Genomic DNA, 19,310 nt, shown 5'->3' with positions numbered 1-19,310 from the left:
CCCCCGGGGGCGGCAAATGTCGCAGCACTCTCGGTGGGTACGCGCAAATATCTCGTCGTTATGTTCCAATGTAATTTTTTCCTGCCATTGTTGTGTCCCGCTGACAACGCTGTTACAATATTCTGAGCAACACGCGCGAACTGTAACAACGGCAATCACGTCCGTTCGTACGTCCCGATCACAACCGCGATGGATTCCTAATGTCCCGGCATATCCGATTCACGACGATGCAATCGTCACCGAATTACACCCGCTCAGTCGCAGCTTATATTTAGTGGCGATCAATAACAAATGAATTTGCTGTTATCATTAAGCGTGTCGTTCGTACACATTGCGGATTTTCTCTCGGCGAATCTCGTCCGCCAATACGTAATCAGCTACAACGTTCCCGTATCGTTAATATTGTTAATATTTCCCGGGGAAAAAAGTTCATCTATAACTATATAAAAATATATATGATTATATATAATTATATATGAATTTTTTATCTACATATGTGACCTCATGTGTGACCATATCTAATCACATATATTCTTGCATAAAACGACCAAGGTACTTTCTTAAAGTAAATCAGTCAAACATTACTGAAAACAGTGAATATATACTGATTGCAGTTATAAGTATAGCACTGAAAGTGCTATACTCATAACTGAGAAGAAAATTTACTAAATTTCAAAAAACGTTTGTTTGGATAGTACTGTAAAGATATTTGTTTAAATGAAGTAATTATTTTCTAAAATTAAAGAAAAAAGTTTATATTTAAAATTTCTTTATTTAATTTTATAAAATAATTACTTAATTTAAACAAATATCTTTACAGTACTATCCAAACAAATGTTTTTTGAAATTTAGTAAATTTTTTTCTCAGTGTGATATCAATGACTATTCACTGATTCACTTTAAGAGAGTAACAGACTCACGTCAAAATGACGTCCAAATCTGGTCAGTTTATGACCAAAAATGTCGCAAAAATGTCGATCTAATGTCACAGACTGATGGCGACATTGTAAAACGATTTAATGACATTTTAATGATATCTAAACAATAATACGTCATTAAAACGTTATACAGAAACGTCATTAAGATGTCACAAAAAAGACATCTTAAAGACATCATTATTTAGTCACTTGACGTCAATCGGCCATTTATGACCAGTTTTTGACGTGAGTCTGCTACTTGGGAAATACTGTTGAATGAAAATAGGAAAACATAATTTGATTCAATTAGACGTCAATTCAATTAAATATCATGGGATATTAAAAACATAAGCATTTACTTCAATTGTATCTTCACAACTTCAATTGTATCCTCACGACACACTTTTCAACGCGGACATATATAATTATATATGATCGTATATATAGCCATATACGGACAAAATCCATATATAAACTTTTTTTCCCCGGCTCGTTCGTATTCCGCGAGTGACAATTTTTCTCTCCATCATCCTCTTTTCCCTTTACGTCTCTCCTTCTGCTAAGAAACAAACATACCTTCGATCACGCGGAATATCGACACATACGCAATTAATATGTACATGGATCGATTTTTAGTTAGCCGAATGGAGGACGCATTTGAACGGCGTAAAAATCCAGTATCATCGAGTCTGGTGAGAGAGATTCGGTTCTCTTTAGGTTCTCCAGGAGTACAACGGACGTCTCTGTCGACAAACGCGAAGGAACGCGCTCTCGTTGTCGTTGGCGCGATGCGGAATATTCGACAAACCGTTCGAATGCGCTCCAATGCAAATCCGCCGCTCCGCGAGCAGAATAATTCCGATTTCGCGGAGCGGCGCAACGGAGGAAGCGAAACGCGTCTTAACGTGAATCAGAATTCGAAACAGTTGCGATTTTAGCGAAGTCGATGCCATGTAAAGCAGACACGTTGGTAGCTTGTATTCGTCTTTGTGTTACTCTCTCTTGAAATGAATCAGTAAAAATGTTCCTGATTGAATCAATCAAAGGAGTATTTCATAATTAGTGAATATTCATTCGCGTCTTACGTCTCGCTGATTCTAGCCAGTGGAAGTAAATTTTCACTGCAAAATCTGTAGCACACCAATTTCCCGAGATAAAATTATTACATACAATTATACATGAATTTTTTCTCTACATGACATATATGAGATATACAGGGTGACCGAAAATTCCAGACAGTCACGTCTGCAGGTAGAACGGGTAAACTGAACAGAGAAAAGTACCATTTTATAATAGAATATCAAATACCATTCTGTAAATTTCTTATTTGACATGTCTACAGAGTTCGTTCTACACGTTCAAGCGTTATTTCTAATAACACTTACTAAAAGAATGGTTCTTCTAATCATTTTTCTGGTTAAAATCACAAAAAAGCATAGTTGACGGCGAAAGCAACTATAATTTTCTCTCAATGTACCGCTTTCCATGTATCCATCCGCTCATATTAATTTCTTGATAACTTTTTATGATATTACGAAATTTACAAAATGGTACATAATTGGTTCGTTCAATTAAATCTGTTCTACCTACATACTACGGCTATTTGAAATTTTCAGACACTATGTATACATTTCTCTTTGCTCGAGTCTTTATATGCTATACCAAATCCAACTTTCTGCGTTTGCAACGATGAAAATTAACGGCTTCCATGCGACATGCGTACGATAATACTGTCTGTGTTTGTAATATGCATAAATATCGGTAACAGTCGCTATTATCAACTAATCCTCTCTGCAATATTTTACTAATTGCAGCGCTATACTTATCACTGAACTACCAATTATAAGTATAGTCTTCCAGTAAACAATACACTGATCCCAGTAAACACCGACTAACAATGACATCACACCAATGTTATAATTTCCCACTCAACAATGTAACTGTTACATAACACATGCATTATATCGCGTTTACGTATTGCTGAGTGGAAAATCGCAATATTTATGTTACGTTACTGATAGTGTTTATTGGGATTGTACTTTAGGGAGTATAATACCGTGCTCACGATTACATCGGTTTTGATCGCTAATTTAAACAAGATAAAAACTGATACTCGATTTGTGCGGCATCATCTCTTTTTTTTTTTTTCGTTTTTATAGGAAGCGTGGCACAGAACTGTCTTATGAATTTTCGTGTTTTCTTAGCGTTTTATTAGATTCAATCCCGTTTCGACGCTGCGCTAACTGTAACAACGTTATCTATTTGCGTGTATCCGATATATTATATAACTGTCTCTCCGTATTATTAAAGAAATTGAACACAGCGGTTCGATATATGTATAAAGTCGTATATCTCTACCGGACTCACAATCTCTCTTTATCTCTATCTCTCTCTCTCTCTCTTTTTCTCTCTTTCTCTCTCTCTCTCTCTCTCTTTCTTTCACACACACACACGCGCGCTTTCTCCTCAGTAAATTTGAAAATAGCGTTCGCGAGCGATCGACGAACTTGTGCTCAAGCTGCCCTAAATTTTAAAAAGTAGAGATGGCGTTAAAAAGCTGAGGAGAAGACCACCTCAAATTCGTATTTTTTCAAATGAAGATCACACGTGAAACAGTTCTCCGCGACTTTGCGAAACACACGCGATTTCGTGTGATTTTTTGCAAAGTACGGACTCGAAACGTGCCGTTCTGTAACTTTCGTAACGTAATCTTCATCGTTAAAAAATATGGAATTCAGGGTGGTCCGAAGACAAGCTCGTCGACGGCTCTACGGCAAGTATATAAGCTTATTCTGCAACTTTCCTACTACTCAAGATTAGATAATAACTAGTTAATCGGTTAAAAATCAAAAGTTAATAAACGCATAACTTTTAACTTAATTTCAAGTAAGTTAACTTTTAGCTTGTGAACTAGTTATTTTAAAATATATTTATTTTAACTTATTAACTTCTTCTATATGCAAGTTACAATAATCCAATATTAAAAAACACTACGGGCTGCTTAAAAATAAAATAAGAGAAACAAAAGAAAAACAATGTCAGCAGAATTGTATTTCCTTTCTGAGTATCAATATTCTTTTCTTATGTGGAATCCTGAATACAAGATATTTAGAGAGTATTTTTTCTCATAAAAGAATACCTCTTCAATACTTCACATAAATTAAATCTACAATTAAACAGTTACTTTATGCAAAAGAACATACATAATGCTTTGCACAATTAACTTTTTATTTCAGTAAGATAATTTTACTTTAACTTAATTTTGGATTCAGCCAGTTTTTGTTTACGTAACTTTCAATAACTAAATTAATTTTGTGGACCATCAGTTTTAAACTTAATTTACTGAAAAAAAACTTTCTCGCCCTTGCATATATGCAGAGTTGGGAACGTTACTTCAAAAAAGTAACACGTCGTAGCGTTAACGTTACTTTCCATAAAAAGTAACTCGTTACCGTTATCGTTATTTTTTTATAATACTAAACTAAAATACGTAATTAATTTTAAAATGAGATTATTGTTTTTAAGCTTAAGTTATTATTTTTAGTGTAGCTAGTTCATGTAAAAAGAAGAAACTATTTAAGACTGCAATAATCCTGAGAACTAATATTTCCTTATAAATTTGATTCTATCTTTTTATCTTTTATTATTCTTCACACATAAATTATTAATCAGTAGCCAAATTTTGCAATTCGGCTCTTAAAAATGTTTAATAAATTTAATAATAAGTATGTTTAGTGTGTATATATAAAATACACACATTTGTTCCATAGTTTCTTACAAAAGTGAACTACATTTTTTAAACATACCTATTATTAAATTTATTCAAAATTTTTAACAGCTAAATTACAAAATTCGACTTAACAATCATTTTTACATGAAGAATAAGAGAAAACCACTTCCAGCCAATGTTGAAATATTTCTATCTAATCAAGAATACCTAATATACGCTCTCAGTGCACGATCAGTGCATCATTTATTGAATATAGATAACTAAAGTAACAATAAAAGTAATGGTTGAATTCGTTACTGTCCTCTTTAGAGCTGTAAAAATGTAATGACATTATTGTTACAGTGACAAACAGAAAAAAAGTAATGTTCATTATCGAAAAAAGTAACAGTAACAGCGTTACAAGTAACGCGTTGCTTCACAACTCTGCATATATGTTAGGCTTGGTCTACAATATGCGGAGTAAGCTGTAAGCCGTAAAAATTGGCCAATCAATTATTCTTGTAATAATCGACTATGATTGACTAATTTTTACGACTACTTATTCCACATATTGTAGATCAAGCCTTAAGAACAGTCTACAATGGGGATAAAGTATGGCTGTAAGAAGTAAGAATAAGAAATTAACCAGTCACAGTCGAATGTGAGAAAAATAATGGTCAATTTCTTATTCTTTCTTCTTATACAGCCATATTTTACTTCCATTACTCTATACAGCCATATTTTACTTCCATTTTACTCCCATAGACGGTCTTTACATACGTAACGATAACGACATACTTAAGGATAACAGAATAAGCCTATAAAAAGACGCGGTAACGTAGCGTCGAGGAGTCTTGCACATTTCCGAGCTCGCGGTCGAGCCTCTTTACTTGCTCTATCCGACTTCATTCAGCACACAGCACAATATACGTATCTTACGCAAGACTTGTATTTAAGGTAGTTTAGAATATACTTCGTTATATATACCAGCACCCCCATGGCAGCGCTCTCCGTGACATACATATGCATATGTATCAAAGTACACGTTATGCCGCTTAATCGTGTAAGTCGGAAATTTGGAAGTTTCGCTCCAATCGTCACCCAGACAACGCAAACGTCCCAAGGACACGCGACATTTCTCATCCTCGTCGGATTGTTGTGTCCTGCGAGGGTGGCAATCCATTGGTCGTACGAGACAACAACGACGACGATATTGACGGGGTCGAGCTTGTGAATTATAACGACCTTTCATTAAATCAAGCCCAACGATCGTCTCGACAATCTCGGGGTGTCTTTCTCGAAGCCCGTCTGAGGAACGTCTCAGAAGTTCAATGTCCTCCAGACTCTTCGGGGAGATATCTAAAAAATTGAAGACGTTTTCTCTCTTAATATTCCCCGTGCGCGCGATGTCCTTCAAACATTTGCATTGTCTGGCAAGTACATCCCCTGCGGGATCATAGAGCGACTATCTCTCTTTTTTTCTCTTTCTCTCTGATGCGACCGTGTTCGACGGACTTGTGTCTCTCGATTGAAGAAGCGCCGGAACCGCGCGGTGTGTGCCCGACGACACACACGGTTGTGTGCTGCTTGTCGATCGCACTCCGGTAAAAATGCGTTGTTATCGAGTGTACAAAATATACTATATATATCGCCGCCGCGCACGAGGAGACTACGAACGCCCTCCGCGCGGCGAATCTCATTTATTACGTTTATTGTATTGCGGTTTACAGCGACGTTGCAACTATTGCTCGGGGTAATACGTATACGAACGAAACGTACTTCGAGCTCGCGCACGGAAAACGAAGCTCAGCGCGTGTGCGACTGAATAGGGACTGAACAGACAATTCAGCGACGGGGAAATTGTGCCTCTACCGCGACTAGAAACATTCGTCTGAATTGAATTCAAGATTGCGCATAATTAATTGCTTTTTTAATTAATCGTCGTGTTCAATTGACGATTAATATGAGTCAATCCAATTGGAGGCTGTTTGATTGACAATTGATTTCAATAAATTTAATCGAAGACCGTTCAATCGATGATCGATTTCGGCGAATTTAATTAAAGACTGTTCGATTGAAGACTGATAAGAGAGAAAGAAAGTAAAGATAACAGGTCTTCTGAAGGACATTGAACTTCTGAGACGTTCCTCAGATTGATAAAAGATCGTGCACTTAATAATTGAACTTGGCAAATTTAATTAAAGATCGTTTAATTGATGACTGATATGAGCGAATTCAATTCAAAATTATTCAGTGAAGATTGATATGACCAGTCCTCTCCTTTTGGATTAAATTTGCTCATATCTCAGTCATCAATCAAACGACCTTTAATTAAATTTTCCAAGTTCAATTATTAATTGCACGATCTTTTACCAATGTGAGTGAATATTTTTATACGAAATTAAAAAATGAGTTTTGATGTACTCCACCGTCATATATTCGCTTCAATCGACTGAAACATTCGTTCATATGGAATCAAAATCCGCTCTAAGTTTGAGTGAAACGTTCACTCTATTTCGGATGGCAGTATTTTCTTTTCGACTGAAGATACTGCCACTTTTTGCACGTTTTGAACGTAACTCAATTCCAAGAAATTTCGAGAATCCTAGAACCGAGAGAGCTTTCTGTTTGGTCCTTATTCTTCCCAGGCAATGGAAAGCGATTTCGAGTGGCAGTACTTTATGTTATCGCTTCGACTAGAGATACTGCCACTTTTCACTCGTTTCGAGTGCGACTCAACTTCACAAAATTTAGAGTCCTAAAACCGAGTTTTCCGTTTGGTCCTTGTTTTTCTCAGGCAATGGAAAATTCAGCCACACTGAAGGAACTCCCTTTTCCGTGCACGAGCAGTCAACCGGCTCGACGAGACGACCCGATCCGGCTGTTTCCCCTCGCGAGGGAGCAACGATCGAGATTGACTCGATCTGATTCAGCCCGGGCCGAATACCGTAGCTCACCAGGGTGCGCCGGCAGTTCGTTTATCTTCGCGAGGGAGGCTCTCGTTCACCTCTTACTCGAATGGATTCGTGTCTTACATCGGCCGTACGCCGGAATCCGTCGCGTGTAAATCATAGAAAACGCAAGGTCTCTCTCGCACACATAGACTCACGCGCACACATAGACTTTCACACACACACACACACACACACACACATATACCAATCATCGAGCTTTCGCGATCGAATCCGACCGATTTCCATTCGCTGTTGGGAAGAGCGAGGGTACAGCGGGATTAAACACGCAAGACGATCGCGTATTTTTAAGACCCGTATCAATAGTCGTTACTTGTCAAGACTTGTCTCACATAAGATTCTCATATTTAAATTCAAAATTAGATCGAATCTTTCAGTTAAATCGTATGATATATGCAACATTATATTCGTCATCGAGATTCAACTGAGAAACTCACATCCAATTCAAAATTCAAATCTAAAAATCTCACTTGAAACCAGTTTCTCTTATAGAAATATCATACTAAGAATCATTGATAATTACTTATTATCCAGTATTTTTAATACTGAAAATAAGTAATTATCAATGATTCTTAGTATGACATTTCTATAAGGGTTCAAGCAGTAACTATTAATCAATATTGGGTATTGATCAATTAAAATATCCTTTGGCTAAAATAATCGGCAAATCAGTGAACAAAATTAATCAACCGTCATATGTGTAATAGCGTATAATTTAATCGACTGAATGAAATTAATTATTAATCAGTGCACAATCAATCACATCAAAGTTTGACTAATAATTAATTTCATCGATTAATGAAATTATCTGTGCTTTTACATACGATGATTGATTAATTTTGATTATTGACTTGCCGATTATTGTAGTCAAGGGAAAGCTTAATTTATTTACGCCCAACACTGCTCGATACAGGCCTTAGTAAAGCGTGTTCCACGGTCGGGGAAGCGCTAGTACTTTCAATCGATTATCATCGACGTCAACTTACAGAAGACAGCAATCGCCCGATCGGCTCGCCGACTCGTTCGTCGAGGTTGAATGTGAACGTCACCCTGAACAGGTATTATGGAACTATTCGGAAAAATCCGATAGAAATAATACCGCGTTTCCTGAAGAAGACAATAAATATCTGAGAAATGACGGAATTATTCTGATCGAAAATCTTTTCGGACAGTTTCACCATACCAGTTCCTAAACGCACAAGGATACTGCGATAATGCACCGCGGATTCTTATTTTTTTCTTATTCTCATGTGTGTGTGTGTGTATGCGTTTGAGTATGTGTGTATGTATGTGCGAGTTTCACAATCAGAAAGACATACTTAGCATTCGATATGCATCTAGAATACGAAGTCCATGTGCGACAAGGGTTGACACGCGATTTTGAGAAATTAAAAGAACTCGACGAAAAGAATTCGATTCGTCGGTGGCGCGTTGGTTGAGTGTCACAGTTTCATGAAGTGAGTGGCAACCCAGCAAACATGATTATTATTATTCTTATTAGGTAAATGGGAAAAGATATTCTCTTTGGAAAAATAATACAGAAAATTTATATATATATTCTCTTGCATGTAACGCATTTAAGGAAGTTATAAGGCAAAATAAGTTTATTAAGAATTGAAATTTGCACTATATATAAATTGAAATATTTAACTGTTGGTAATTAGAAAAAATTGGTCTTTTTTGGAGAGTTGAAATATTTTAAACTAAAGATGACACTTTTTATATATATTCCTTAGAATTGGCGTGCTATTTCTAATTCCTATTTTCAATTTCTTGACAATTAAAATTAGAATTTTAATGAAGAACTACTAAGATATTAAAGGCTAATATTCCGACATTATATATAAATTCCCAAATTAATGATTGTTATTTAAGAAATATAGCGGTGGAGAGTTCATAATTTATAATAATATTCGAAATACACTTGGGAAAAAAACATATATGAATTTTGTCCCTATATGACCATATTATAATCATATATAATTATAATAATAAATCATATATATTAATAATAAATCATATATATCCACACAAAAAAAATACTATCAAAGTAAATGATGTCGCTTAATTTGACTTTAAGTATTATGAGAAACATAAAAAAAAATCAATAATGTCAGATTTCTCTCTCATTGGATTAGTTTATTTTATTATTCAGAATATATATATATATATAGATATATATATATATATAAAATTATAATGACGTTTCAGTAGCAGAAACTTTTAAAAGAGGTCTTACTTTCGCCGAAAGACGTTTAGAAAACGTCCTACTTTCTCAGATTTCTTTTAGACGATTGCAAGATGACTTTTAGAAATTTCTGCTACTTAGGATACTAAAACATTCCATGTCTCTCTTCCGTGGATTATCAGTAATCAACGTTGAACTTTCCGTTCAGGTTGTTTGATATTTTGGCTCCAGAACAAAACACATAAAAACATGAAATACCTTTATATTTATTATAAGATCCATATTATTTAAGAAGTGAATTTTAAATCATAATACGACGACGTCAGACACATCATCAGAGACCTGTTCTTTCCAAATACTTTTTCTAAATAATCTTGTAATCCTACTTTCTTGTTCCTTCCATCAAGTGTCAAATGCGTCTACTTCAATTTAAGTAATATAAACAATGCAATGTAGCACAGCTATAAAAAAAATCCGTGAACAAATAAACATTGATAGAATATTATTACAACGATATTCAAAAGCGTATAACGTTTTATAATATGTAGTTTTTTACGTTGTATATTAACAACATTGCGAATAGCTTCGATATTTCTAAAACATTTCTGCAATATTTAAAGAGATCATATTATCTCACAATATCTTTAAAATATTTGTAAAATATTAAGCGAAAACAAGAGATACATGCGAAATTAGTATTTCAAATGCTGATGTAGGTTGCATTCCAAAGCGTCCTTCTAGAGGAAAACTCTGTCGAAAATCGATCGACGTTACATGTCGCATCCTTGTTTCAATAGTGCCATATCCATAAAAATTTCAAAATTCATTTTTTTGCTCAACGTATACATTATGATGATGCCTACAAGGTATAAAAGTGCCATATCAATAATTCTAATAAATTCCATGTGAGGCGCCAGCTGTCGATTAGCTATTTCGCACTACATGCAACAAGAATTTCTTAGGATTTCACACTAAATGTCACATCACTAATTGGTAAAGACAACTTCAATCTGTATATATACCGAATTTGGTAAGCCCAAGTTGCAAAGTTGCTGACCAAAAAAATATTACGTTCACACAAAATTTCATTTTGGCTCTCCTGTGAAATTAAAATTTTCGAGGTTATGGCACTATTGAAACAGGGGTGCGATATATGGATTTTCAGTAAAATTCCTCTCAGAAAGGAATGCCGTTTTGAATGCAAACCTAATGTTCTTTGTTTTCCTTCTATCCATAAAAATTTCAAAATTCATTTTTTTACCCAACGTATACATTATGACGATACCTACAAGATGTAAAAGTGCCATATCAATAATTCTAATAAATTCCATGTATGTCAATTAGCTATTTCGCACTACATGCAACAAGAATTTCTTAGGATTTCACACTAAATGTCACATCACTAATTGGTAAAGACAACTTCAATCTGTATGTATACCGAATTTAGTAAGCCCAAGTTGCAAAGTTGCTGACCAAAAAAATATTACGTTCACACAAAATTTTATTTTGGCTCTCCTGTGAAATTAAAATTTTCGAGGTTATGGCACTATTGAAACATGGGTGCGATATATGGATTTTCAGTAAGGAATGCCGTTTTGGCATGCAAACCTAATGTTCTTTGTTGACTGGGAGCAAACTTCATGTTTGCTGGGAATGCAAAATATATCACAATACATCACCTGACGCGCGCGAATCGAGCCTTGCACCGCGACGCGTCGCGAGGTGACGACTCGGATCACGACTCAGCGATCATCGGGAGCCGATCTGACTCTTCGATGGGCGGTAGGAATTCTCCCGGGGAAATGATTCGTGGCACGGGGGAGATCATTGAGCGTCAACCACCATCGGCCCTTCGAAGAGTCACGGACAGACAGCGTGATTCGATTAGAAAATACAGTCCGGCGACAACGCGTGCACCACGTCGTCCTCCGGTGGCAGCTTTCTGAGGAAGAAGGAAGGTGAGGAGGGATCTCCGCCACGTTGTTCTCAGCTGAAGAAGGCAATTCGCGTCCCCCGGTGGTTCGACACCTCGATGTAGAACCACGATCCCTCGACCGCGGCAGGAAAATCCCAAACCGCCGCTCGTCGAGTTCGCATGGAATCCGTGTACGCGCGCGCGCGTGGTACGCACCGACGTAGAAAAGCTACGGTATCCGCCTTACGCGCAAAGTTCAACGACAATGTCGAGCATCGGCTCCCACCGCGACTTCCTGCTCCTCGGCGTCGTGACTCGGCGAGGTAGGCGACGAGGGCGACGAGAGCAATGAGAACGACGGAGGCAACGAGGGCGACGAGGGCGCGAAGCGCCGAGCTCCTCGAAAACGCGTCGTGCAACGACAACAGCAACGAGTCGCACGTGTCGACGAGGAGCGAGGACGCCGCGACGAGGGCGCGAGAAGGACGCGGAGCGCGATCGTCACCCTGCGATCGGCCACGGTCACACGGTGTCCAGGCTGCTGGTCTCCTGGTCGCAGGCCTGCTCGGCGTCGGCCTCGGTCTCGGCCTCGGCCTCGACCTCGGCTTCGCCGTCGCTCTCGCTCGGCGGACTCGGCTGCTCCAGCTGGTACTGGTTGAAGCCGCGCGGGTGCTCCTGGTAATGGTGCGGGAAGTCGTGGTAGTAGCAGTGGCGTCGGTCGTCGACTACCCGCTGCGGCAGCTCGTCGATCGGCATGCCGCGCATGCACCGTCGCAGCCGATGGCAGCCCAGGCAGATCATCATGACCACCAGGATGCTGCCGATCACGTAACCTAACGGTGCCGTGTAGCTGTCCGCCTGCGGCATCTCGGCGCCTGCAATTCGCGTCGTCGCCGGTTAAACGCTTTCACGTCGCGCGTCTCGGCGCTTTCCTAACATAGCGCGGTTCAGCGCGCGAGGATGTCGACTTTTGCCGGTCTCTATCGCTACCTATTCTCCCTCCCGCCCCTTCCTAGAGCGATAGCTCCGGGAATAGATGGATCGCCGGAGAACTGAGAAGAATCTAGCGTTCGCAAGAGGGGTTCGCGAGTGAATGATTCTGGATGAGATTCTGACTTTGATTTCTGATACTCGAGTAGGAGATTTATACACAGAAAAAAGATTAATATCCGCTTAAAATTAATATACTTAAATTCGCCATAAATATGCAAGAATGATCCAATCCACAAAATTGTTATTTTTTATTTTTTGTTACCAATGGACAGTCCATACGACTTTCTAAAATATAAAAGATTCAAGCCTTATGGGCGCCTAAAATTATTTAAAAATTGTTTTTATTTTGTATCTTTTTATCTTTTGAGGATTAAGCTTTTCAACAAATATTTTTAAAGAAAAGAAAATTAACCATGCTTGACTTCTTGAACAATTGCGAAGAATCTCAGTGCTATTTGTACTTTTTAAATCATGCATGAAATTTTTATCTGCATTTTTCTCGAAATATATTTCGTGTATGTTGGATCATTCTTGCATAACAGCCAATTAACAATCATTGTTTCATATATAAGCAATAATATGTAATTTTGTTAAAAGAACTTAAAAATTTTCAATTTCAACAATGTTATAATTTTACTAGAATGTTATAAGTCTCAAAAAAGTACAATATAATTATTTTGATAATAATGATATCTTCTTTCGACATTTAAAACTCTTGGCTATTCGCCACGAGATCATCTTAATTGACGTTAAGGCTTCTGATCCCTCGCATTGTCTATCTCTTTTTAATGACGTCAGAAGCAAGAAAATGCACGCTAAAAATTCTTGCAAAATGCGTTAAAATAAAAATATATATCCATAAAGTAACGCTTGCAATCGATTAAACAAATTTGTAAGATATTCCGTGCACTCCCCCTTTACTCTAATAATCAATAATTTATTGTAAATTAACGTGACATACAATTCATCTTCTTAACCTGTTTCTTCGCCTATTTCTATTCAGATTAATTTACAATCTTTAAATGCAATAATTTAATCGATTGCAAGTGTTACTTTATGGTTATGGATATATATTTTTATTCTTCTGACGTTATTAAAAAGAGATAGATAATGCCAGGGGCTAGGAAAAGCGCCTTAAAAGCGAGGAAATGCATACCCAAAAACAAAGTACGTCGAAATAAAATATACTAAAATACAACGAATACTTTTCTTTTGTTCTAAGGATCAATAAATAACTAAAATTAACATGATAAAATCATGAAGAAATGTATATTAAAAAGATAGTATCACGTCAATTTCACAGTTATTTATTGATTATTAGAACAAAAGAAAAGTGTTTGAAGTATTTTAGAGGTGTGTTTAATCAATTGTATAAATGTTACTTTTTAGATAGCATGCATTTCCTCGCTTCTGATCCCATCAATCAAGAGTTGCGCGACCAGTAAGGTAGAAGCTTTAAAAACATTATATTCTCAATCGAATATTTTGTGTTTTCTATTCATGAAAATTATTTTTGAATAATAAAAGTATATTTTTTCTTGGTTGCATTATATAAAATATATTGATGCAAGTGATTTTGTTTAACATTATGTAATCTCATTTTTTAAGGTTTACATATAAAAATAAAATATTTTCAAAGAATATTCTTTTTTCTGTGTAGAGGATTGTTTTCGCACGACATTGCTTCATTTGGTAATTTAAAGAGGTTCTAGCGTTTGATTAAATATAAAATAAACCTATAATATAAGATATTTAACTAAATATAAAATAAACTTATAATATGTGTATAATATAAAAATTAATCGAACCAATAATGCGCAACAGAAATTTCAATTTTCACCGTATCGTTTTTAAGATATTTAATTATAAAGTTGTATTATGGAAGGAAGCATATGTCAAACCTCCATAATACAATAAATCTTCTCTATTTTAACATATTTATATATAAGAAATTTAAAAAATTGTAAAACTATCATAATAAAATGAACATTTAACATTTTAATGAATTACGTAAAAATTTATCATTAGGTTAAAGAGAAATTTAAATCTTTCGATAAAAAAGTTCATCGACAATATATAAGTAGAAACATTATACACGTCCTAAGTTAACGAGATTTGAAATAACCTCATAATATGATTTTTATATTATTTTCTATATTTTATTATTCATTTTAACATAACATCACGTATTTTCAATTCAAATTCAAATTAATCAATTATCAAATATAATAAACATGAATAATTTCAAATATTAATAAATAATTTATTATATATATTATAATAAATTTATATTATTATAATATTATATATTATAATAATATATTAATGATATAATTTCAAAAATAATGAATTTCATGTTCATATTTCTTTTCTTACAATTGGTGTTGACATTAAATGAATGTCTTATAATTTTAATTTTGTCATTTTTTAAATATTTTACATCTTTTAAAATAAAAAAGCGATTACATATTACAAATTTTATTTCACTAACATAGTTACAAAATTACTTTTTTAGTTTTTTAAACGATTTTATTATTAAAATATTGATTAGAGAATATCGTTAGAACCTCTTTAATACTGAGTACATCGATTATATTACCAATTATATTATATTATTTGGTTGGTGCAAAAGATATGTAATTTTTCTATTAAATTTTCGTACACTGAAAAAAAATGTTTATAATTATAATCATATCGCTCATTTGCTGCAACAATGATATAACTAAAAAATTACGATTTTTCAAAAAACTGTTATCAATAAAAAATATAAATGGAAACCGTTCTTTTTATAATAATAACAAAAATATCTTAAAATTTTTATTTATGTCATTTTTGCAGCAAGTGAGCGATATAGTGAAGGAATTGGTATCAGATAAACCATTCTTGTAATAAGTATTACTATAGTGTTATAGCACCATAGTAATAGTCTTATGTACATATTGCTACTATTTTTTGTTAGAACAATAAGAAAATGTATTTTGGACTAAACGTAACTATAGTTGTGTCAGTGAAATTAATCATTTCTTTCAGTATAGGTAGTTTAGAAATCAAAAGAAAAATAAGTAGTCCTCGTTAAATGTCTAAAAGAATATTGTGTTGTTAATTTTATTTGTAAAAATTACACTGATCTACAAAAAATTTTTTATCACATGGATCAAATTATGTGACCTATATAATGGTGTTTTACGCTGAATTAAAAAATATAAATGAAATATTGGTATTATACAGTTTTTTCTAGTTATCTGACTTTTAATAAACCGATTTTGATCTAAAAAATATAACGTTAGTTACATGTAATCTTATGTTTTTTGTGGAAAATAACATTGATAGCATTCTTTTCAATATAAAAAAATATAAAATTAAAATCAAATTGCGAACTGCATATGGAATCTCTCTCATATATATTAAATTTCAAGTAATCGTCACAAAAAAACTGTGGATGATGAAGAAATTCTGATTCCATTTTCGGAATCTATGCATAAAAATGCATAAACACATAAAAATTCCGTGTAACAAATTGACTAAGTTATTGATTCTTCGAAATTTCCTATTTTCTAGTTTCCTATTTCTTAGTTTCCTATTTTGTTTTACAAACGCGACAATAACCTTTTGCACCAACTTAATACTAATAAGTGAAATCTTCTCAGGTCGAAACGGATGGGAAATAAACCTTTGATTCTGAAGACCTTCTAATCATCTAATGATTTTCTGTCCGTTTTCTTAGAATTTATCTATTCTGTTAGGGTTATATCGTTGATATTCTATCTCTATTTAATATTTTATCCCTGTGCGATGAAATATTACTAAGAGCTGCATTTCTTTCTTGCAATTTTCACGCCTCGTGCGTTCGTTGACAGTTCACTGGTGTATTGATCGCTAAACAGAGACTGATTTGAATTTTATAATTCAAGGGAGGTCACTCACCGAGCTGTCATTAGATTGCAGGGGGCTTACGAGTCTTCGAAATTTTATACGGGTCCTAGTTTAATTTATATATAATTCCACGTAAATCGAAAGAGATATAGGGTCTACGAGAAAGAGGCAAATAGTACAATTCAGAGAGAATACGTCGTAAGAGATTCAGGAGTACAAGTAGTAGAGAGTAATCGCATGCAGTCAGATAATTAGTAAAGGCATATATCCAATGTAATTGCATTCCCTCTCGACATGCTTTTTCAGTTTTCTGTGTCGGATGTCGTGAAGGGCCGACGTGTAGTCTTTGTTGTTCTTTTCAATCGCGAGACGTCGAGTTGTTCGTTCAATGATAACAGAAACGCGACGATCCCTCGAACGCCAGGTGACGCGACATCGGTTCCGCGCTTCTCTTCTCCTGCTCGCAACGCTTTTGTGAAAAACACGACGTACGTTTTCATTCAGATGTTTATATGCGACATAATCGGCGGTAACTGTTAGTTAGACCTGGACTGCAACCTTGACAACATGAACCGCGACGCTGAATAAGGACGTGTAACACCCGCTCGTCCTCCTTCCTCGGGCCGGCGTCGAAAGTAATGACTGTCGTGGCTCGTGGTAAAAGTGACCAAGTCGGAAACCAAGTGACACGGAATATGCTCATTCCATTCGGGCTGTTAAATACGGTAAATGATGTGCAGTACTGTGAGTGAACTCACGTGATTGAGAGGGGAGATCATAGCATGCCGGATCGTCGGAAGCTTCATGAGGGGGCTCAGATGGCCACGAACACAAAGCACAGAGAGAGAAGAAGCATGGCAGAGGCCCCAGCCAGTGCTGGTGACAATGGGGCTGATGCTGCACCTGCGACACCACACAATCATTCATCCGCGCAGCGCCACCACTCCCTCACCTGTTACGTACGTCTACGTTTACTACTACTTACCTAGAGAAAAATTACAACGCTCGCACGCTTATTACGTGTGTAGCCCCGAGACACGCTCTATCTATTAACGTTACATTAACCGTTCGTCGTTATCTCGCTCGCTCGTGTATGCTTCTGTACGCTTGAAAGACGCGGCCGAGTGTGATCGAATCGCGGGATTCGCGTCGGCGTGTAAGCACCTTGGCCACGGAGACGCGCCGGTGTCGTTAGCAAGCCCAGATAGACAGTTGTACGGTGTCAATTTTGTCAGTCGATTTGCAAAAGTTGCAATCCCTTATGAGTAATGCATATGGCAGTCATATTTATCATATAAACACAGAAAAAGGTATTCAAGTAAATGTTACTTATTTCAAGTATTTTTTATAAGTTTACATATCCGCAAATCTATCATGAGTTCATTACAAGCGTTAAATTTACTCAAATACATTCTGAATGTATCTTAAATGAAACTTAGCTTTTCAATCAAGAATATTAAATTGTAACAAAAAATCAGTTTATTTAATATAAAGAGTTGAATCAACTATTTCTTGGATAGTTTTATAATATTTTTCTAAAGAGAATAAATTTTTCTTTTGAGTACATAATAATGAGATTTCTAAAATTTATGACAAGTATATCTTGAGCATATTATAGAAAAATATTTTCTTTTGAAAATAGCCATTACTTAAAAGAAGAAAAGTAAATTGAGCTATCGCTTTTTTTAATAGTAGAATATTTTTTCTGTTTATAAGATGATGAAATAGAAATACGAAAGATTTATCAAAATTTGCTCAAAACAATATGTTATATAAATTATATATATGAGAAAATCTGAAAGGGCGTAATCTTTACCCAGTCAGAACCATAACGTTGATTCAAGGTTGATTCGATGTCGAAATCAACTTTTGAAGCAATGTTGATTCAACCCTCATCGACGTCAGAATCAACATGTGGTTCTGACTGGGTTAGTTGTATGTATGAAAATCCTGTCATGTAAAATATGATATGAAAATCTGAGAGAAAATAGAGAGTGAGACTATTAGTAAATTCGTTATTGCATCAATATAACAAAAAATTTATTATCTTACGACGTAAATCTATAATGATTAATTCAATATTATTTTTACTAAATGTAATTTAACAAATTGTAGAGTTTCCATCATCGATTGTCTCGCGTTGTGATAATCATGAGATAGTCTATCTGGGACGTCTATCAAGATGTAAATCGCGTGAATTATTTCTTTCGTTGTTTTTGTTTGTTTTTCACTTTTCTAAACAAAGCGTTTGACCTCTCCTCAATAAAGCAAACGTCGTGATACATGCACCGTGCACAGTGTCCACAATTTCTGCGGTTTTCTTGATTTTCTTGATTTGTATATTCCCAGATAGCACGCGATATCCTATGGATATCCTGTGGACGTTCTTAGGACATTAGAATGTCCTCTGAACGTCTGTAGAATGTCTCTGGAAGATTTGTGCTATCAAGGTTTATATATGTATGACACTTGTCTATATGTTTGTGTGTGTTCAGGTATACTTTATATTATAGCTTGAGAAAACAAGGAGGTAAAGATACGAATTCGGGCATCGTCTCGCATATTACGTACTGTTTGTTGCTGTTTTTTGTACACGACGCGGGAAGAAGAAATCACGCGCGTTGTTTTGACGTGACACACACACACACACAAGTTACTAATATCTCATCGTTATCATGCTGGCTCTCGACTGAGTGTCTCCGTGCCGTTAATTCGCTCTTCGTGTCGCGCGTGTTTTGAACTA

At 35.5% G+C, this 19,310-nt stretch overlaps 1 protein-coding gene across 14 annotated transcripts in view; it reads right to left on the bottom strand.

Moving 5' to 3' along the window:
* Nucleotides 1–3,052: 3,052 nt before the first annotated feature.
* LOC116848903 (cubilin) overlaps nucleotides 3,053–19,310 on the bottom strand; it is a 53,172-nt gene continuing 36,914 nt past the window's right edge. For 9 of the 14 annotated variants that reach the window (XM_032825466.1, XM_032825473.1, XM_032825474.1 and 6 more), the window contains one exon: nucleotides 3,053–12,576. In XM_032825466.1, coding sequence (XP_032681357.1) covers nucleotides 12,224–12,576 — 353 coding nt within the window. In that variant the 3' untranslated portion in view covers nucleotides 3,053–12,223. Of the gene's footprint in view, nucleotides 12,577–15,269; nucleotides 17,471–18,250; nucleotides 19,308–19,310 lie in introns of those variants that run through there. The other 5 variants (XR_004379029.1, XM_032825476.1, XM_032825478.1 and 2 more) reach the window with 5 other exon arrangements.

This window comes from Odontomachus brunneus, unplaced genomic scaffold (assembly GCF_010583005.1).
Source record: "Odontomachus brunneus isolate Ranch 3 - 2012 unplaced genomic scaffold, Obru_v1 Obru_scaffold_101, whole genome shotgun sequence".
Taxonomy (NCBI): domain Eukaryota; kingdom Metazoa; phylum Arthropoda; class Insecta; order Hymenoptera; family Formicidae; genus Odontomachus; species Odontomachus brunneus.
Note: the sequence above shows the minus strand (reverse complement) of the source record. Positions and strands in the feature narration are given on the sequence as shown.